Source organism: Carcharhinus amblyrhynchos, chromosome 7 (genome assembly GCF_965287045.1).
Source record: "Carcharhinus amblyrhynchos chromosome 7, sCarAmb.v2.hapA, whole genome shotgun sequence".
NCBI lineage: Eukaryota > Metazoa > Chordata > Chondrichthyes > Carcharhiniformes > Carcharhinidae > Carcharhinus > Carcharhinus amblyrhynchos.
The window spans coordinates 74,092,662-74,115,807 of NC_137330.1; the positions used below are offsets into that span (position 1 = coordinate 74,092,662).

Genomic DNA, 23,146 nt, shown 5'->3' on the forward strand with positions numbered 1-23,146 from the left:
CTCTTCTTTAGCTCTGAAGAACATTCATATGGATGAGAAACATTGGGCAGGATTTTCCAGCCTTGCTCGCTCCAAAACCGGAAAATCCTGCCGGAGGTCAACAGACCTTTCCATGGTCTGCACCTCGCCTGTCCCGATTCCCATGGCGGGCAGGATGGTAAAATTCACCCCATTAACTCCGCTTCTCTCTCCACAGGTGATACCAGACCTGCTGAGATCATCCAACATTTCCTGTTTCAGTTTAAACAATTGAGCTTGTTGGTGCAGGCGGACTTTTCATCCAGCCCGAGGCAATGCTATAAGTGCACCTACTTTTTAGATTCAAGCCTTCCACATGAGTTTAAAAGAAAAATTAAAAACCTCTTAAAATAGGGGCACACAGCCAAGAATCCGCCTCCTGAGAATGGATTGTTTGGCCATTCCCTTACCCGCTTCCCTTCAATCTAGAAGTGAGCAGTTTGGGGTGGGATTCGAGATTCCTACATATTCTATTTTTCATCTGCACCTAAGCCGTCAGATGTTGGGGGTTAAAGTGAAAGCGCAAGGCCTGCTGCAAGCTGTCTGTTTTGCAGCTGCCAGGACGGCATGTCTCTGCTGCTTTCCTGTAACATCTCAGGGGCAGCCAAAGGCCTCACATCTGCTGCTCTGTGGGTCAACAGGATCACGTGTGTAAACTCCATGATGCTGGCACAGGGCCTGGGCTGGCCACTAATCAATGGAAGGGCTGATCATATATTTTGTTGATTCCTGGACATGCTCTCAATTCACTAAAACTTCATTAGTGACCACACATACGCACATTCCTCAAACGTACACATATATTAACAAAAGAAACGCCATATAAAATTCTTTATTGAAGTTACAAGAGCCAAAAATCTATGTCAAATAGTGCCATCTAGTGTTAGTTTACATGTTTGCATTATATTAGTTTGACCCAGGCATTAATTTATTTTAACAAGGGAGTTGTGTGTGTGTTTAAGTTATACAATCCCAACAGTGCAGAAGGAGGCCATTTGGCCCATCAGGTCTGCACTGATTCTCCAGCAGAGTATCTCATCCAAACCTCCCTCTCCCCCCCCGCCCCATCCTATGCACATAACCCCACATATCCACCAACCTGCACATCTTTGGACAGTGGGAGGAAACCGGAGCACCTGAGGAAACCCATGCAGACAGGGGAAGAATATGCAAAGTCCACACAGACAGTTACCCAAGGCTGGAATTGAACCTGGGGCCCTGGTGCTGTGAAGTAGCAGTACAACTGTGCCACCGTGCATTTGGGTGAGGAATACTTTGGCGCTGTCTGTGGTGAATCTCTCAGGGTTAATAGGTCACAAACTCTTTACTGTCAAAGCTCAGGATTAAGGAGCCAGCGCCTTGGGGAACGTGCCAACTTTCCGTCTGAGTTGGGGTTTGTGGGTAGTGGTTGGGAGTCTGCTTTGTTTCTGGCTGTACACCCCAACTCCTCATCAACTCCCCCCCCACACTTCCAACCTACTCCATAAAATCCAGCCTCAGACTTCAGTGTAAGCCAAAAGATGATAAAGTTGAACATTTTTAAAAATGCAAGCATTTGGAGGATGCAGAACCAGTAGGGAGTTGTTCTTGTTTTAATTCAATCTGCTATCTAATGGTGTTTTTGACAGTATTTTGGTACTGATTTTTTCAAAAGAGAACTGAGAATTTCTGTTCACAGACATATATGTTAGTTATTGTTTTGTGTTCACAGAATCTTTACGATGCAGCAGGAAGACATTCTGTCCACCAAGTATGCACTGCCTCTCTGAAAGAAAATTCTACCTAGCCCCACTCCCCTGCCTTATCCCCATACCCTTGCACATTCTTTCCTTGCAGATAGAATCCAGTTCCTTTTTGAATACCTTGCTCAAACCAGCTTCCACCACCCCTTCAGGAGGTTCACTGCCGGCTCCAGTTGCTCTCTGGGTCAAAATATTCTCCTCACTTCACTTTTACTCCTTTGGTCAATTATTTTGGACTTGTGCCTTCTAGGTCTTAATGCTTTCTTAAGTGGGAACACCTGTCTATACTCTTCAGGATCTTGAATATCTCTGTTAAGTCTCTGCTGAGCTTTCTTTTCTCCAGGTAAAACAGTCCCAACATCTCAAATTCACCCTCACAGCTACAGTTCTTTATCCCTGGAATCATTCTCATGAATCTCCTCTGCACTCTCTCCAGTCCCTTCACATCCTTCCTCAGATAAGACCTAATTAGTGCCTGACGCAAGTTCAATATGAACTCTTTACTCTTGCACTCAATAAAGCCTAAGGTATATATTTAACTGTTCTCTCAACGTTCTCTGCCATCTTCAATGGCTTTTGTGCATGTACACTAAGGTCCCTCTGTACCTCTTTTAGAGTTTCTCTTTTGTACTGTCTCGCCATATTCTTCCTGCCAAAATGAATCACCACACGCATCTCTGCATTGAGCCTAATCTGCCACTAGTCTGCCGAATCCATCAACATATCTATGTCCTTTTGAAGTTCACGATTGTCCTCATTATAGTTTGCAATGTTTCTAATCTTCAAATCAAATGACTTTTAAAAATCCATATATACCACTCAACAGCATTGTCCTTATCAACTTTCTATATTATCTCCTCAAAAAACTCCAAGAAGTTAGTTAAACATGATTTTCCTTGAATGCATCCACGCTGCCTTTCCTTCATCATCCTGCACTTGTCTAAGTGACTATTGATCTTCTCACAAACTATAGTTTCCAGAACTTTTCCTATCACTGAAGTCAAACTGGGTGATCTGTAGTTTCTGGCTCTAAACTTGCACCCCTTTTTGAACGAGGTTGTAACATTTGTGATTCTCCAGTCCTGTGGCACCGCCCCTGTGTCTAAGGAAGACTGGAAGGTTATCCCTGGTGCTTCTGCAATTTCCACTCTCACTTCCCTCAGTATCCTTGGATGCATCTGATCCAGTCCTGGCACCTTCTCAATTTTTAGTACAGATAAGTTGTTCTAACATCTCCTCCTCCTCAACTGTAAATTCTTCTAGTGTACCAGTTACTTCTTGTCTCACCTCAGCCTGGGTAATATCTTCTTTCTTTGTAAAGGCAGTTGCAAAGTATTCATAAGTCCCCTTTATATCCATAATTGGTCCTACTCTTTCTATTACCACCTTTTATTATTCATGTATTATTGACCTTGGGTTTCTCTTTGGTATTAGCTGCCAGTCTCTTTTCCTGTTCTCTCCTTGCTTTTCCTATTAGTTTTTTCATTTGATGCTAAGCTTCTCTTGTTGTTAAGAATGTAAAGTTGCAATTTTAGAATACATGTTTTTTTGAATTGGTGTAGTTCTTCAGGGCAATGTCCAACTTCTGCCACTACCTTTTATATGGGAAATTGTTTCCTGATTCAGGGATTTGTTTACTACTTGATTTGATTCTTGCTGTTTTATTGAAAAAAAATGCAAAGTCTAGGACTAGGGGTCATCCACTAGTGTAAGATTGGAACCAAGCCTTACAGGGGGGAAATTAGGAAACACTTCTGTAATAATTTTACTGAGGCTAGTCTTGCATCATCGATCACCCTTTATTTACAATGCGTTCAAAATGCCACTCAGCAGCTACAGAGTGCAGGTCAGCCCTGAAGTCTTTCGACTGCTGACCTGAGTGGAGCCAGCAGATTTTAAACCCTCACCACTGAAACTTCCCTGTTGGGAGAGCCACCACTCGCCTAATAGGGGAGCTTGTATTCTATAAGGCCCATGGGGAGATTGATTGACGATCCCCCTTGGCTACCATGACAACTTCTAAACACAAAGGTGGTAGAGCTTTGGAGCTCTCTTCCACGACAGCAATTAATGCTAAACCATTTGCAAAATAGAAAACTCATTTTTGTTATAAGAACATAAGAACATAAGAAATAGGAGCAGGAGTAGACCATCTGGCCCTTCGAGCCTGCCCCGCCATTCAATAAGATCATGGCTGATCGGTCGTGGCTCAGTTCCACATTCCCACCCTCTCCCCATAACCCTTAATCCCCTCTCTTATCAAAAACCCATCAACCCTCTTCTTAAAAATATTTAGCGAGGTAGCCTCCACCACTTCAACAGGCAGAGAATTCCAGAGATTCACCACCCTTTGAGTGAAGAAGTTCCTCCTCAACTCCATTCTAAACCGCGCCCCCCTTTATCTTGAGGCTGTGCCCCCTAGTCCTACTGTCCTTTCTGAGCGGGAAGTCTCTCCACCTCTATCCTATCCACCCCATTCATCATCTTATACGTCTCCCCTCATTCTTCTAAACTCTAACGAGTACAAGCCTAGTTTATTCAGCCTCTCCTCATAGCTCAACCCCCTCAACTCTGGCATCAGCCTAGTAAACCTCCTCTGCACTCCCTCCAAGGCCAAAATATCCTTGCGTGAGTACGGCGCCCAAAACTGCACACAGTACTCCAGCTGCGGCCTCACCAATGCCCTATACAGCCGCAGCAAGACCTCCCTACTTTTATATTCAATCTCCCTCGCTATGAAGGCCAGCATCCCATTCGCCTTCCTGACCACCTGCTGCACCCGCAAGCTGGGTTTTTGCGACTCATGCACAAGGACCCCGAGGTCCCTCTGCACCGCCGCCTGCTGCAGTTTTTCTCCACGTAAATAATAGTCCTTCCTACCATTATTCCTACCAAAGTGGACCACCTCGCACTTGCCAACATTAAATTCCATTTGCCAGTTCCTGGCCCATTCGCCCAGCCTATCTAGATCCTTCTGCAGACTCTCCACACCCTCCGCACAATTTGCCTTTCCACCAATCTTGGTGTCATCAGCAAATTTCGACACCATACACTCGGTTCCCTCCTCCAGATCATCTATATAAATGGTAAATAGCTGAGGCCCCAGCACCGACCCCTGAGGCACTCCACTAGTCACCAACCGCCAATCCGAATAGCACCCATTGACTCCCACTCTCTGCCTCCTATTTGACAACCAATCCTCTATCCACGCTAACACCCTACCCCCAACTCCATGTCCCCTGACCTTCTGCAAGAACCTCTTGTGAGGTACCTTGTCAAACGCCTTCTGAAAATCAAGAAAGACCACATCCACCGGCTCTCCTCTATTCACCGCCCTAGACACATCCTCATAGAACTCAAGTAAATTTGTCAGACACGACTTCCCCTTAACGAAACCATGCTGTGTCTGCTCTATCAAGCAATTCCCCTCAAGATGCCTCGCTATTTCCTCCTTGATGACGGATTCTAACATTTTACCTACAACAGACGTTAAACTAACCAGCCTATAATTCCCCACCTTTTGCCTGGCACCCTTCTTAAACAATGGCATAACCAAAGATATCCAAAGGTATTAAGGAATTTCAGGGAAAGGGCAAGTATTTGGAGCTGGATCTTGGATCAGCCATGATCCCACTGAATGACAGTACAGGATTTAGGCGCTAAATGATGTACATCTGTTCTGATGGGTCCACCCACTGCTCTATATTTAGCACCTGAAAATTGCATTGCTGTCCTAATTAAATGTATAATTTAGCTTATTACTAGTGGGGTTCTACCTGAAAGAGGCAAATGTCTGGGCAGCCCATGCAACCTTCCCACCCAACAACAATGCATAATCAAGAGTAGCAACAATGAACTTTGGCTGGAATTTTCTGGCTATTGCAACCGGCAGGATCTTCTGGTTTTGCTGACAGTGAACCCTCACCAAGGGTTTCCCAGTGGCAGTGGGTGCATACAACTGGAAACCTCGCTGACTGCAATGGGACCAGAAGATCCTGCCACCAGCTAATGGCAGGCAGGTTGTCTCCACTGCCATGAAGCACCCTGAGGAGGTGTGCAAAGTCCTGCCATAAGCCATTTACCATGAATTTAAAGCAACTTGCCTCCCACTCCACTAGATGGAGAGTCTGATAATTAGGACCAGGATGTTTGAAGTAGTAACAGAGATGCATCCAATCTGCAAGCTCCAGCAAAAAGCAGAGTTAAGGAAAATGGTTAAGTCAATTAAAATGACTTATTATCTTTTATGGTTATACATAGACAAGTTAAATTTATTGAGTTAACTGAACGTTATCAAAATTGTAACTGGGCAATTCTTAATCTGGATAGGTTTTGAAAAGATTTATAGAATATAGAACATAGAAAAACTACAGCACAAACAGGCCCTTCGGCCCACAAGTTGCGCTGATCATATCCCTACCTACCAGGCCTTTCTATAACCCTCAATCCTATTAAATCCCATGTCCTCATCCAGAAGTCTCTTAAAAGACCCTAACGCATTCGCCTCCACCACCACCAACGGCAGTCAATTCCACTCACTCACCACCCTCTGAGTGAAAAACTTACCCCTGTCATCTCCTCTGTACCTACTCCCCAGCACCTTAAACCTGTGTCCTCTCGTAGTGACCATTTCAGCCCTGGGAAAAAGCCTCTGAATATCCACCCAATCCACACCTCTCAACATCTTACCAACCTCTATCAGGTCACCTCTCATCCTTCGTCTCTCCAGGGAGAAAAGACTGAGCTCCCTCAACCTATCCTCAGAAGGCATGCCTCCCAATCCAGGCAACATCCTTGTAAATCTTCTCTGTGCCCTCTCAGTAGCTTTCACATCTTTCTTTTAGTGAGGTGACCAGAACTGAGCACAGTACTCCAAGTGGGGTCTGATTACGGTCTTATAAAGCTGCAGCATTATCTCCCAACTCCTAAACTCAATCCTTCAATTGATGAAGGCCAGTACACCATATACCTTCTTGACCACATCCTCTACCTGCGAGTAGTCCTCTACCTCCACATTTATAATGTGGAGTTGCATGAAAAAGTTTAAATATCTGGTTCTAATCACAAGGGGGTGCTGTTGTCACACTTGGATTACACCATCATGAAATTGGCCATTGGGAAGTCTGAATTTATTTTCGCACGTGCCATGTGGGAAGCAGGAATGACAAATGAATTTATAACAAAAGCTGGTCATCAGCTTTATTGAGGAGGTGTAGGGAGAGGAGGAAGAAGAAAATAGACTCAACAGTTGCACATAATTTTTGGTAAAAAGCCTGACAACACCAAGTTTTAGTCCAACCGATTTATTTAATAGTAAACTCACAAGCTTTCTGGATAGGTTGTGAGTTTACTATTAAATAAATCGATGGACTAAAACCTGGTGTTGTCAGACTTTTTACTGTGTTTACCCCAGTCCAACGCCGGCACATCTACATTATAATTTTTGGCACATAGTATTTTCATTTCCTGTATCTTCTCAGTGTTTGGCAAATATTTTGGCAAACAATTGTCAATTCATCATTCTTTTTAAAAAATGCTCTAAAATAAACACATTCTAGAAATAATGGAAGTTATTTTATCAAGATTTGAATCAGCTTTGTTTAATTTACAGCTGCCAGAGTTCTTTCACGTCCAGAAGTCAATTCATTAGATGAAGAAATTAGATGTTTCAACATAGAGGGCGCAGTAGAAGGGAAAGCAAAATTTTACATTAAGTTACATCAAATATTTTGAGCATTACCCTATCTACCTTCACTTCCCTGCTTCTGCTTCCACTCTCCCTGTCTCTGTTCATGTCCTACTGAAATCCATATCCATGTCTTTGTAACCTTTAAACTTGATTATTCTAACACACTCATGACTCTCTTCTACGTTCCATCCTATGTAAACCTGAGGCCATCCAAAACTCTGCTGCCAGTGTCCTAACTCGCACCAAGACCTGTGCACCCATCACCCCTGAGTTTGTTAATTTATATTGGCTTCTGGTTAAGCAATCCCTCTATTTTTAGCTTTGTTTTTAAAATTACTCCAAGGCCTTGCCTCTCTCTAGCTCCTATGCCTCCAGGCCCACAAACTGCCAAGATAGCTGTAATCCTTGATCCCGGGTCTGTTTCTCATCTAAGGCACTAGGTTCTCAAATCCTCTCTCTACCTTGCTATATTTCCTTCCTCCTTTAATGTGCTGTTCAAAACTTTCTCTTTGATCAAGCTTTAGTCACCTGCTTTAATATATATAAATTATGTGATGATAAAGTTGCTGAGTGTCGAGCAAAAAAAAAACCATTCAGGCCAACTGACCCATGCCCAATGATGCCATCATCGATCCCTGTGGAACTCCTCTGCCCAACTTCAATCCCTGTTTTCTGCTTTTACTTTTTTAGCCATAGAATCACAGAATCCCTACATTGCAGAACGAGGTCATTCGGCCCATTGTGTCTGCACTGAGCACAATCCCACCCAGGCCTGTTCCCATAACCCCATACCCCGCTAATCCCCCTGATACTAGGGTCAATTTAGCATGACCAATCAACCTAACCCGCATATCTTTGGACTGTGGGCACAAACCAGAGCACCTGGAGGAAACCCATGCAGACACAGGAGAATGTCTGTGTGGAGTTTGCACAATGAGCCGAGGTTGGAAGTAAGCCCGGGACCCCGTGCTGTGAGGCAGCAGTGCTAACCACTGCGCTACCATGCCATCTGCATAATGGCACAGTGGTTAGCCAGCTTACTATCCATTTTGCTTTTTTGTCCCCTGACTCCACATGGTCTGCTTTTAGTAATTAATCCATCTGATTTGATTTGATTTATTACTGTCACATGTATTAATATACAGTGAAAAGTATTGTTTCATACGCGCTATACAGACAAATCATACCATTCATAGAGAAGGAAACGAGAAAGTGCAGAATGTAGTGTTACAGTCATAGCTAGGGTGTAGAGAAAGATCAACTTAATGTAAGTTCATTGAAAAGTCTGACAGCAGCAGGGAAGAATCCACTACATGGTACCTTGTCAAAATATGTAATTAAATGTGTTATATTTATTACTTATTAACGTTGTCTACTCTTTATTGCATTATTTGAAAAAGTAACAGAAAGTTGGTCAAGCATGGCTTTCTGCTCTGAAATCCATGCTGATTATTTCTAATATTTTTGGTTTCTGATGTTTTTCTGATGTTTACTTCATCCAGTAAAGCTTCCACTTTTTTTTTGCCACTGGTTTTAAGCTATATTGCCTATCGTTCCCAGGATGACTTCATTTTTTTTAAGTACAGAAATAACACTAGTTGTCTGCCAGTCCTCTGGCACCATTTCCTTTTCTAATTAATTCTTCTGAACAAAAATCTGGCATTTGTTCAAAGGTGCCATTTTGGAAGAGATGCTGTTGTTGAATTTGTAATTTTGTATGCCCTCAATTTGACTCTGATGCTTTCTTTTCCCTTGTGATTCTTAGGTTATCTCCAAGAAGCTTACTTATGGACAAAACAAGTCCTTTCTATTCTGGAGAAGTCAATGGTCCTACTGAAGGATGTTAAGGATGGTTCCTTGTATGAAGGCGTGGCTTATGGCAGTTACACCACTAGATCCCTATTCCAGTACATGTTCCTGGTACAAAAGCACTTCAATATCAGTCACTTTGATCACCCTTGGATCAAGCAGCATTTTGCTTTCTACTATAGGACTGTTCTCCCAGGTAGGATTTGACATTAAAGAAAAGTTATCCCCAACTGTTCTTTAAACACAAGGATCTTTATTCAAAGCTCTATAAAATGTCAAGTTGGACCCAGGTGGCAAGATGAAACATAAAAAGGGACGAACTCTATCAAATGTAGTTTCCTGTGAAGTACAGGGCCAGATGGCCTACTCCTGCTCCTATTTCTTATGTTCTTATGTTCTTATAATTGCTCTAATAGTAAAATCATAATCTCAACTCTGCTACTGAAAGGATACTTCACAGGACACAAGATGAAACTGCTGGGTATACAGTAAGAAAGGAAGTGATGATATGTTTGTAGACAGGATATTCAAACACAAGTTTTTTTCTTTAACCAGACCATTGCTTCTTTTGAAAATGTTCTCCATCCAAAGGAAGGAATTATTTGGAGTCAATGATATTTGTTGAAAGGAAGACATGAAGGTTAAATGTTGGGCAAAATACTGCAGCAAAACAAAGTCCAATGTTTTATCCAAATGTGTACAAGATTGTGCAAAGCTTAACTACACTACCGGTTTAAAGCTGGCAACAACAACTTGTATTCATATAGCGCCTTTAATAAAATGTCCCAAAGCTCTTCACAGATTCATTTTGAGACAAAATATAGCACCCAACTATAATTCAATCTCCCTTCTAAATATGCACAAGGACAAGTAGCTGCCACCTGAACATAGAGTTTTTGTGTTTTCGTATGATAAGTTTGTTTTTTTCTTTTCATTTGCTTTATCTGAAATCTTAGATCTATGCAAGTAATTATTATCATGAATTATTATAAAATTCTTACTCGAAAAAGGTCTAATTCTGTTTGGATTGTTAAAATTCAAAAATTATTTACACCACTGGGTGACATGTTTCCATGGATTCAATCAAAGGATAACTTTCTTATTCCTACATGACAATTGTGGAAACCATGCACAAAGGGAGTGCAAGATAAACATGTAGTTATAAAAGATTGGATTCTTCAGCTAACTCCTTGTGACCTTGTCTCTCCCTAAGAGCATGAGCTGAAATTTTGTGTATGGTGTTGGCATATCTTTTTAGAGAAGACTTTCATTTATATCGTAGTTCATCACACCTTCAAGAAACATACCAAAGCATTCATGTTCAATGAACTGTCTGAATGTGCAGATGCTGTGTTACGTAAGTGAACACAATAATCATTTTACAAACAGCAGTATCTCAGAAACAGGATTAAGATTTACACTGATCTAGACAGTCGGGGCCTGATCAGAAGACCTCTAACAATGCAGTGCTACCTCAGTGCTTCAATGTTTAGTTTACAAGTGTAGTAGATCATCATTATCATTATGTGTGCCCTGCCTGAAGGCTGGTTCTTGATTCATTGTATGCTGATGCTTCATCCTGAGCCATTTACTTGGCAGTTGCATACAGTCGATGCCAGGGCTAAATTCATAAAATCACTCTCCCAGTGGTAATCTCAGTAGCTGAATTTAGGTATATTTCTCATGTTTTTTCCATATATAGAAAGGTACACAATTGTGATTAGCCTCTGTCAACGTTATCAGATTTGCTCTGAGTTGGTTTGACTGCGTGGAGAGAATGTGATTTTTATAAGATTGACCTATATGATGTGACAGAATGGTCCATGTTTGTGAGATTGGTTTATTTCTTGCATTTATAAGAAAAGACTGAATGACAATTTGGTAACAATCTAAGCAACCTAGTTCGGAACTTTGTATAAAAATGGTCAAAGTTTAAATATTAACATGGTAATATAATGCTCATGTAAATAGCCCATGTGGGATAAATGTAAAGCTAAACAAATATCAGAACATTTTGACAAGTATTTTTACATGACTAAACAGAAGAAGCAGCTGGACAATACTGAAATAAAATGACAAAATTAATGTGGGTGTACAGTAGTACAAATAAGTCAAGTGACACTGATGTGTCACTTATGCATCCCATTTAATAGGGATGTGGGACTTAGGAGCTGCAATGGGTTATTTAGGTGAAAGGCCTACTACAGCTCCTAAGTCCCACATCCCGATGTTTCTGCAGCTGCAATAGCTAAAAGCTTTATTTTAGTTAAACCTATACAATCTTAAAATGTTTCAGTGCAGCACGTCAATGTTTTAAGTACAAAATAATAAGTAAAATGCACCTGAATATACAAATGTGACAGAATTTTGAACAGCCCTGTCATGAGGCCATTGCTTGTTAGGACAAATAGTTTTGTTTAATAGTCCAAATGTTTCATTGCTATTCAACAGAAATATGATGGGTTTTTTTTGTGGAGCCTGCTTTCTGAATAGCTTTTGAGAGAGGGATGTTCAATTTACTTTTGTTTTACTTTGTTCTCCGGTTTCTCTTTAGCACTGTATTTTGATTTTGATATCTTCTAGGTTTTAGAAGGACTGTGGCCATTGCTGATTCCAACTACAACTGGTTCTATGGGCCTGAAAGTCAGTTGGTGTTTCTGGATACCTACGTGCTGCGCAATGGCAGTGGCAATTGGTTAGCTGAGCAGATTAGAAAGAATCGAATCCGGGAGGGACCGGGCACACCAGCCAAAGGACAGAGGTGGTGCACACTCCACACTGAATTTCTGTGGTAAGATGACAAAGAGCTGAGTGAATTAAATAATCTGGGAGTAAAATAAAAAAAAAGAGGAGGCTAGTCAGTCATTGGTTAAGTGGCAGATGTAGATTTGACCTCTCTCTACTGTATACCTAGAGGGGAATTCTGTGGAATTCTTTTTCACAGAAAACAGTAAACACCGGATGATTTAATTTTTCCAAGTTAGAAAGATTTTTTGTTAGGTAAGGAAGCCAAACTTATGAGGACAGACCCAAAAATGGCTGACCCTCAACAAGATCAGCCATAATCTTATCAAATGATGAATGGCTTACTGCAGTTCCTGAGTTCCACATCCTGATGTTTCTCCAACTGCAATAGCTAAAAGCTTTATTTTATTAAATTTATACAATTTTAAAATGTTTCATTGCAGCATATCAATGTTTTAAATACAAAATAATAAGTGAAATGCACTTGAATATACAAATGTGACAGAATTTTGAATACCCCTGTCATGAGGTCATTGCTTGTTAGGTCAAATAGTCTTGTTAAATAGTCCAGACATTTCATTCCTATTCAATAGAAATATAATGGTCCTTTTTTGAGGAGCATAAACTAAAGCATTAAAAAAGACTACAGCTTCAAATATTTGCTTCTGATTGTGAAATTTGCAGATCACAGCTATTCCATATGTGTGGAAACTATGATAGCCATAGAAGTTCTATGTGAAATAGGTTTTGGAAGCCTCAACCAAATTTTACCATCATCTATTTGGTCACTGATTCACAATTTGATTCCAAGTTCACAAGATAGCAGGTATGCTACACCATCTGGACTATATCTTTTTATGAAGGCTGCTCACTGCCACCTTCTCAAGGACAATTAGGGATGGGTAAAAAATGCTGGCAGTGCCAGCGTTGTTCACATTTTCGGAATGAATAAAAAGAAGTGGAAATGCCATATTGGTCCAATAAGTGGTGGTGTTCTTTGGTTGGGGCTGAGGCACACTCTTGACTGGGGTGGAGGCACTGCCTGTGTTATACACTTGATGGTGCTAATGGGTTGCAGAAGTGTGATAGTACCCGCACCTGCATGAGCATAAAATCTGTGTAAGGGGAACAGAAACATGTTGTTGATAAAAAATGCTATAAATATTTAAAGAAGTAGATGATTAATAATTTGAGGATTGTTGATCTATTCTGATTACATTGCCAAAAATGAAAAATTGGAAGCTTTGTTTTGTGGGACTTGTGAAAGTGAGATTTAAAAGCAGTTTTAAACAGCAGCTATCTTGTGAGCGTGTTATTTTTTGTGATTGCCCTTTTTTACTGCTGCCAAAATAATGTCTTTTTTTAATTTGTATAAGGTACGATGGCTCCTTGACTCCAGCCCCGCCTCTGGATTATGGGTTACAAAAATTACATTATTTTGAAGATTGGGGAGTTGTAACTTACGGAGGGGCTGTACCAGTGGAAGTTAACCGACCCTTCCTGTCCTTCAAATCGGGTAAACTGGGAGGACGTGCAATCTATGACATGGTGCATCAGAAGAAATATTCACAGTGGATTAATGGCTGGAAGAATTTCAACGCTGGTCACGAACATCCTGATCAGAATTCTTTCACATTTGCACCGAATGGTGTGCCCTTCATCACAGAGGCTTTGTATGGCCCAAAATACACCTTTCTTAATAATGCCTTAATGTTCTCACCAACTACAGCAGACACTTGTTTCAGCCCTTGGGAAGGGCAGGTGACAGAAGCATGCAACTCAAAATGGTTGAAATATAAACATGGCATTTCTGGGGATTGTCATGGCCAGGTCATTGCGGCTTTGGAGCAGAACGGAGTGGTCTTTATCAGAGGAGAAGCAGCAGGCGCCTACAGCCCTAGCCTGAAACTGAAGAGTTGCCAAAGGAACCTCCTCCTTCTGCAACCCCAGCTTTTACTCCTGGTGGATCAAATCCACTTGCACGAAGACAGCCCACTTGAAAGGGTGAGCGCATTTTTCCATAACACAGATGTGGCCTTTGAGGAAATCTCTGAAGATGGAGTGAATGGAGCATTTATTAGACAAAAGGATGGCCAGTATACAATGTTCTGGATGGATGATAAAGGCAATAGTGAAAAGGCTGCACTGGCATTCAAGACTTACCCCCGTGGATATCCATATAATGGAACAAATTATGTGAATGTCACAACCACGTTGAGGTACCCAATCACCAGAACAGCCTATATCTTCTTTGGACCTTCTGTGGAGATTCAAAGTTTTAGCATTCGAGGAGATTTGGATCGAGTAGATGTGTATCTAGCAACAAATGAAAAAACCTATACAGTTTATCTCTTAACTGGGGAAACTGCTGTGAAACCACTGTTTGCCATGGTACTAGCTGACCGCCAGAAAATTGTGTTTGACAGAGCTTCTGCAATCAGGGATGCTTCAGTGCAGGAGGTGGAAGATTACTCGAACATTGTTGAGGAGAACCTTCAACATGCAAAACCTGTGTTTCAGCAACTAGAAAAGCAAATCTTGGCCCGAGTCCTGAACACTGATAACTTCCGAAAGGTGGCTGAGCGACTTCTAAAACTATCGGACAAAAAGAAGACTGAGGAAGCTGTTGAAAAGTTATTCTCTGTCTCACTTGGAAAAGGCAAAGCCAAAAAAATGAGAAAAGGAAAAGGGGACGGTGATAAATTTCCCAACAATCTTCCCGATATTTTTGCACAAATTGAAATGAATGAGAAAAGGGAACGGAAGAAGTTACTGCAGAAAATGCAAGAGGAAACTTCCGAGGAGAGAAATGAGGAATTGAAGGAAGCTTTTGACTTTGAGGACTTTACTGATGCGAAACCAGAACAAAGTACAAACAAAAATGTAAAAAATGGTTCTGTTAAACCAGGGGCCACTGTACGAAGCACTGCACAATCCCTTTCAGCTTCCTACACAAGAGTTTTCTTAATTTTAAATATTGCAACCTTTTTTTTCCTGTTAGCTCTACAGCTAATTCGGTTTCAAAAAGCTCCAAGCTTGCACGCCCAAAGATTCCTCTATGCAGTGCTCCTACTGGATAGCTTTGTACTGCTTTGCTTGTACTCCTCTTGTTCCCAAGCACAGTGCTAGACCAAGGAAGCCATCTCATGAAAGACTAAAATATGCAGTAACATTACTAAACTGAGTGCACAACGCAAGGTTTGCAGATTCATTTTGACAGATATTTATGAGATGGTACTTAACAGGGAAGCCAAAGATTTGATGAATTATTGTTAAAAATGCAGATAAGTGGAACAATCAATACCTCCACATTCCTATTGTCTGCCATCTTGATTATCCACACGTTTCCCAGGGCAAGACCTTGTGTGACATTGCCTCATTGCACAGCTTCTTGTGTTATTTGTATTTCACCCTCCCCACACTTTTCTTGTTGAATAAAACTACATAATGTTTCTTTTGTTATCCTACTGTACTCACCTTCATTTCCACTCCAAGGGTAAAAGTCCAAAAATTTGTGAAGTATTGATAATCTCCCAATGTTCATTATCCCCTCCCAGGAGGCTTCCTTTCATTGGGTTGGATCAAGGCATTCCACTGAACAAAACGTACCCTTGTTAGAACAAGCCCATTGCTTTTAAATGTTTCAGTTTGACTTACCACTACATCTTCCTTGTATATAATGTTTGTGTGTAAATGATGTTCAGGTAGATCTGTACTTCCTCTTTATTTTTGAGAGTTTTGTGTAGTTTTATCATGATTCCTCTGGTAACTGGTGAGATCTCAATGGCTATGCACACAAAGTGTCTACTAACTGCAGCTGGATTGTTCAGTTTGTCATCCTTTCCATGATCAATAATTAAAGCACAAATGTTATCATGCATTCCTTAAACATTTTTTAAGAAGTAGCTGACTGAAATAGAGTCATAGAGGTCATAGAGTCTGAGAGGTTTACAAGTTGGGTCCTTTGGCCCAACTTGTCCATGCCAACCTTTTTTTTAAACCCCTAAACTAATCCCAATTGCCCTCACTTGGCCTGGATCCCTCTATACCCATCGTACCCATGTATCTAAATGCTTTTTAAAAGATAAAATTGCACCCGTTTCTACTACTACCTCTGGCAAGTTGTTCCAGACACTCACCACCCTCTGTGTGAAAAAAATGCCCCTCTGGACTCTTCTGTATCTCTCCCCTCTCACCTTAAACCTATGCCCTCTAGTTTTAGACTCCCCTACATTTGGGAAAAGATATTGATTATCTACCTTGTCTATGCCCCTCATTATTTTATAGACCTCTATAAGGTCACTCCTCAGCCTCGTACTTGCCAGAGAAAAGAGTCCCAGTCTATCCAGCCTCTTCTTATAATTCAATCCATCAAATTCTGGTAGCATCCTAGTAAATCTTTTCTGCACTCTTTCTAGTTTAATAATATCCTTTCTATAATAGGGTGACCAGAATTGCACACAGTATTCCAAATGTGGCCTTACCAATGTCTTGTACAACTTTGACAAGACATCCCAGCTCCTGTATTCAACGTTCTGACCGATGAAACCAACCATGCCAAATGCCGCTTTCACCACTTTGTCCACCTGTGACTCCAATTTCAAGGAGCTATAAACATGTATCCCTAGATCTCTTTGTTCTGTAACTCTCCCCATCACCCTACCAATAACTGAGTAAGTCCTACCCTGGTCAATCTACCAAAATGCATATCTAGCATTTGTATAAATTACACTCCATCAGCCATTTGTCAGCCCACTGGCCCAATTGATCAACATCCCACTGCAATTGGAGATAATCTTCCTCACTGTCCACCATACCACCAATCTTGGTGTCATCTGCAAACTTACTAACCATGCCCCCTGTATTCTCATCCAAATTATTAATATAAATGACAAATAACAGTGGACTCAGCATTGACTCCTGAGGCACACTGCTGGTCACAGGCCTCCAGTTTGAAAAACTGTCTACAATTACCCTCTGGCTTCTATCAAGAAGCCAATTTTGTATCCATTTAGTAACCTCACCCTGGATCCCGTGAGATTTAAGTTTATGCACAACCTACCTTGCGGTACTTTGACAAAGGCCTTGCTAAAGTTCATGTAGACAACATCAACTGCACTGCCCTCATCTACCTTATTGGTTACCCCTTCAAAAAAACTCAATTAAATTTGTGAGACATGATTTTCCACTCACAAAGCCATGCTGACTGTTTCTAATCAGTTCTTGCATCTCTAACTGCCTGTAGATCCTGTCTCTCAAAATACCTTCAACAACTTACCCACCACAGATGTGAGGCTCACTGGCCTGTAGTTCTCAAGCTTTTCCCTGCAGCTCTTTTTAAACAAAGGCACAACATTTGCCACTCTCCAATCTTCAGGCACCTCACCAGTGACTATCAATGATTCAAATATCTCTGTTAGGGGACCAGCAATTTCCTCCCGAGCCTCCCACAATGTCCTGGGATATACTCCATCAGGTTCCACAGATTTACCTACCTTGATGTGTTTTAAGACTTCCAGCAGCTCCTTCTCTGTAATATGTACACTCTTCAAGGCATCACTATTTATTTCCCCAAGTTCCCTAACGTCCATGCTTTTCTCAACAGTAAACACTGATGAGAAATATTCATTTAGGATCTCACCCATCTGTTGTGGATTCTCACATAGATGACCTTGTTGATCTTTAAGAGGCCCTACTGTCTCCCCTTTTTGTATTTGAGGAAGCTCTTTGGATTCTCCTTTGCTTTATCTGCCAAAACAATTTCATGTCCACTTTTTGCCTTCCTGATTTTTCCCTTAACTCTACTCCTACACCTCCTATACTCTTCAGGAGATTCACTTGATCCCAGCTGCCTATGCATGTCATGTGCCCCTTTCTTTTTCTTGATCAGGGCCTCAATATCCTGAGTCATCCAGGGTTGCCAGCCTTGCCCTTCACTGTAAGAGGAATGTGTTTACCCTGAACCCTGGTTATCACATTTTTGAAAGCCTGCTACTTACCAGATGACCCTTTGCCTTCCCACAGACTCCCCCAATTAACTTTGGAAAGTTCCTACCTGATACCGTCAAAATTGGCCTTGCCCCAATTTAGAATTTTAACTTTTGGGATAGACCTATCATTCTCCATAGTTATCTTAAAACTAATAGAATTATGGTCACTGGTCCCAAAGTGATCCCTCACTAACATTTCTGTCATCTGCCCTTCCTTATTTCCCAAGAGGAGGTCAAGTTTTGCCCCCTCTCTAGTTGGGCCAATCGCATACTGAATGAGAGATTCCCCCTGAATACACTCAACACATTTCTTTCCATCTAACTGTCTAATACTATGGCTGTCCCAGTCAATGTTGGGAAAATTAAAATCTCCAACTATTACCACCCTATTTTTCTTGGAGATGTCTGTAAACTCCTTACATATTTGCTCCTTAATTTCCTGCTGACTATTTGGGGACCTGTAGCACAACCCTATCAAAGTGATTTCCCCTTTTTATTTCTCAGTTCTACGCATATAGACTCAGTGGCCGAACCCTCGGATATATCCCCTCTCAGTACAGCTGTGATACTTTCCCTAATCAAAAGTGCTCTAAAATCCTCCGTTAACCTCCTGTTCTATCTTTCCTACAGCATCTGTACCCTGGAACATTAAGCTGCCAGAGCTGTCCCTCCCTTAGCCATGTTGCTAATCTTTTGCTTTAAAAAAAATGAGTTATGGTTTCTTGTTTGTAATGGATGGAAGAAGATTAACTGAAAAAAAATCACCCCAATATGTCCTTTAACTTCTTTTTCTGAAGTACACTGCTTTGCATTTGTCTGCATTGTCATCTGTCTCCCATTTTGTTTCCTTGCAAATCCTCTGCAGTACTCCTCAGTTTGCCATATTCCTTCATAGAATTCCTACAGTGTAGAAGGAGGCCATTCAGCCCATTGAGTCTGCACCAACTCTTGACAGCATCTAATCTAGATCCAGCCCCACCCTATGCCCGTGACCCTATTCATTAACACTGCTAATCTCCTAACCTACACATCTTGGGACACAATTTACAAAGAGAACAAAGGACAAAGAAAATTATAGCATAGGCCCTTCAAGCCTGCACTGACCATGCTGCTTGACTGAACTAAAACCCCTTAAATTTATCATGGCCGATCTACCTAACTCACATATCTGTGGACTGTGGAAGGAAACCAGTGCACCCAGAGGAAACCCATGCAAACATGGAGAGAACATACAAACTCCACACTGACAGTCACCCAAGACTGGAATTAGATCTGAGTGTCAGGCACTGTGAAGCAGCTACCATGTCACACAACTGTTTTTATCAGGAAAGATTAAAATCCTTCCTCGTGTGTCAATATGCAGTCTGTTTAAATAATCAAATATGAAAGACGTGAACTTCAGATATCCATGGAACATACAGAAATAAAAACATCCCCCCCCCCCCGCCTCAACCGCATAGGTTAGGACTTTATTCCCTGGAGCATAGAAGAATGAGGGGAGATTTGATAGAGGTATATAAAATTATGATGGGTATAGATAGAATGAATGCAAGCAGGCTTTTTCCACTGAGGCCAGGAGAGAAAAAAAACTAGAGGACATGGGTTAAGGGAGAAGGGGGAAAAGTTTAAAGAGAATACTGGGGGGGCTTCTTCACACAGAGGGTGCTGGGAGTGTGGAATGAGCTGCCAGATGAAGTGGTGAAAGCAGGCTCACTTTTAACACTTAAGAAAAACTTGGATAGGTACATAGATGAGAGGAGTGTGGAGGGATATGGTCCAAGTGCAGGTCAGTGGGACTAGGTAGAAAAATGGTTTGGCACCACCAAGAAGGGCCAAAAGGCCTGTTTCTGTGCTGTAATTTTCTATGATTCTATGGTAAGTCCATTTCATCCTTCTTGAAATGTAACATTCACATTGTGCATATTTTTGGAGGTCTGATAAGTGCTTCAATTATATCTTACTCCAGACCTTTTACTGGGATATATTTCATTTTAATCCTATTGACATTTGTAATATGGTAGCTTTTTCTTTCTTATTAGGTGTTTTTCACATCCTCTTCAGGTGCTCCTGCAATCACATTTACTCTGTTAAATTTGATATGAAATGTTTACAAGAATCGCCAGCAATCATTCATCCTTGGATAGGTTTATGGACGAAAAGGGATTGGTTTAGGTTAGTGGGTCGTTGTTTTTTAACTGGTCGGCGCAACATCGTGGGCCGAAGGGCCTGTTCTGCGCTGCTATGTTCTATGTTCTATGTTCTATCCTCAGACACAAAGTTACCCTCCTGCCTCAAAATTGGTCAAGCACATTATTTATCCTTTTCCTTTGATGGGGTGCTTATAAATGTTCTGGAAGGAATATTTCAATTAGGCCGATATTGGGCGCAGAGATTGCGATATATGCTTACACTACACCTTGTGCTGTTGAAGCAAGCTCCACACAAACTCGCTGCTGTACATCAAAATGATCGGAAAGTGCAGCCTTGAACCAAATCTGCTGCTAACTGACTGCAAGCTCAGCAGTAAGCACAAGCGTGTCCATAACTAGTGCAATGTAATGCCAGCCTGCCTTTATTAAAAGGGAAGTGCATTCAAGCAGCAGTAGCTGTTGAAACAGTGTAGGAAGGATTTGGAGGAAAGAAGTGGGCTGGTAATGGAGTAATAGAGCTGTGAGTACAATAGTGGCAAGCATACAAACATAAAATAGGAGCATAGATTGGCCATTCAGCCCCTTGAGCCTGTTCTGCTATTTGATCATCATAGAATCACTACAGTGCAGTGTTGATGTTTCGAATTACACATTGCCATCTAGCCTTTGATTCCCTTGCCAAATAAGAATCTAGTTACCTCTGCCTTAAAAATAGTCAATGACCAAGTCTCCAATGTCTGCTGAAGCAGTTCCAAGATCACACAGCCCTCTGAAAAAAAAATTCTCCTCATCTCTATCCTAAAAGGGCGACCCCTAGAAATATCCACCCTGGCCCCCCCACCTCCACCACGTTTCCACCACAACTCTGTACAGTAAAAACAAGAAGGCAACAAGCCACAAAATAAGGGCAAGGCATCACAAGAGGCAACAAGGGTTGGGCATGAGCAGAAAAAAGTGGCAGAGCAAGAAAGGAACATGCTCTTTCCACCTTCTTCCGTCGGAAAAAAGATACAAACGCCTGAGGACACGTCCCAACTGACTCAAGAACAGCTTCTTCCCAGCTGCCATCAGACCTTTGAATGGGCCTACCTCACATTAAGTTGATCTTTCTCTAAGCCCTAGCTATGACTATAACATTACATTTTGCATTCTGTCTTTTCCTTCTCTATGAATGGCATGCTTTGTCTGTATAGCGTGCAAGAAACAATGCTTTTCACTATATTAGTTCATGTGACAATCAAAATCAAATCAAACCTTTTCAATACCATTCAGCATTTTATATACTTCAATCAAGTCACTCCTCACTTTTCTAAATGCCAGTGGAAACAAGCCCAGTCTGTCTATTCTCTTAAGACAACCCAATCTAACCAAGTATAAATCTTGTAAACCTCCACTGAACTATCTCCAATATATTTACTTCCTTCCTTAAATAAGGAGGGCAAAACTGCCCACACTATTCAAGATGTGATTCTCTGGCCTGCCCACAGTTTGTTACTTGTGGTGGAAGGCTGATAGCCATCATTCGCAGGCAGCAAGATCTTCTGATCCTGTTGCTGCCAATGGAATTTCTCATTGATTCCACTTCTCACTGCTGGGGAACCCATGATGTCAATGTGCTGTTAGACCTTCCCACAGGTGATGCATTTTGGTAGATTGAACCAGGGCAGGACTTACTCAGTTCATGGTAGGGCACTGGAGAGAGTTACAGAATAAAGAGACCGAGGGGCAAAGGTCCATAGCTCCTTGAAATTGGAGTCACATGTGGACAGAGTGGTTAAGGAGGCATTCGGCATGTTTAGTTTCACTGGTCAGTGAAATACAGGAGTTGGGACAACTTATTGAAGTTGTACAAGACATTGGTAAGGCCATACTTGGAATACTGTGTACAGTTGTGGTCACCCTATGATAGAAAGGACATTATTAAATTAGAAAGAGTGCAGAAAAGATTTACTAGGATGCTACTGGGACTTGAGGGTTTGAGTTATAAGGACAGGCTGGATGGACTTGAAACATTTTCTTGTGGAGCGTAGAAGGTTGAGGGGTGATCTTATAGAGGTCTATAAAATAATGAGGGACACAGATCAGCTAGATAGTCAATATCTTTTCCCAAAGGTAGGGGAGTCTAAAACCAGAGGGCATAGGTTTAAGGTGAGAGGGGACAGATACAAAAGGTTCCAGAAAAGTTTTTTCACACAAACTTTTGGAACAAGCTGCCAGAGGTAGTAGCAGAGGCGGGTACAATTTTGTCCTTTAAAAAGCATTTAGACTGTTACATGGGTAAGATGGACATAGAGGGATGTAGACCAAATGCGGGCAATTGGAATTAGATTAGGGGTTTTAAAAAAAAGAGTGGTATGGACAAGTTGGGCCGAAGGGCCTGTCTCCATGCTGTAAACCTCTATAACTCCATGTGTTGAATTTACATTCTTGTAGATAAGAAGTTACGATCATTAAAGAAGCGGTACTAAGCAAATTGATGAAGCTATGGCCTGACAGTTCTCTGGGTCTATAAGTTGATGTATGAGTTGACCCCTGTGGGACTCCACTTGTCATATCCTGCCAATCAAGCAAGGCCCCATTTATGTATAGTGTTTTCTGCCAGTCAGTCAATCTTTTCTTATTAATATCTTTCACTCTTTAGAGCTTTTATTTTGTGCAATAGCCAGTGAAGTCACAACTTGTCAAATGCCTTCTGGAAATTCAAATACAGCACATCTACAAGTTCCCCTTTATTTATGGCACGTGTTACTCCTTCAAAAAACTCTAAGAGATTGGCTAAACATGATTTTCCTTTCACAAAACCATTCTAACTCTTCTTGATTACATTGTTTGTCTAAGTACCCAGCTATAATCTCTTCAATGAACAATTGTAACATATTCCCCATGACAAATGCCAAGCTAACTAGCCTGCAGTTTAATGCCTCCCCCTTTTTTGAATAGAAGTTATATTTGCTACTTTACAATCTAATGGAACCTTTCCAGAATGTGGAGAATTTAGGAAAC

General features: G+C 41.4%; 1 protein-coding gene across 3 annotated transcripts in view; it reads left to right on the forward strand.

Annotated features, from left to right (window-relative positions):
* Positions 1-16,072, forward strand: part of dse (dermatan sulfate epimerase) — a 98,977-nt gene extending 82,905 nt beyond the window's left edge. Inside the window, exons 5-7 of one of the 3 annotated variants that reach the window (XM_080192588.1) lie at positions 9,215-9,454; positions 11,842-12,049; positions 13,380-16,072. In XM_080192588.1, the coding sequence (XP_080048714.1) occupies positions 9,215-9,454; positions 11,842-12,049; positions 13,380-15,132 (2,201 nt within the window). In that variant the 3' untranslated portion in view covers positions 15,133-16,072. The remainder of the gene's footprint in view (positions 1-9,214; positions 9,455-11,841; positions 12,050-13,379) is intronic. The other 2 variants (XM_080192587.1, XM_080192589.1) reach the window with 2 other exon arrangements.
* Positions 16,073-23,146: the final 7,074 nt, after the last annotated feature.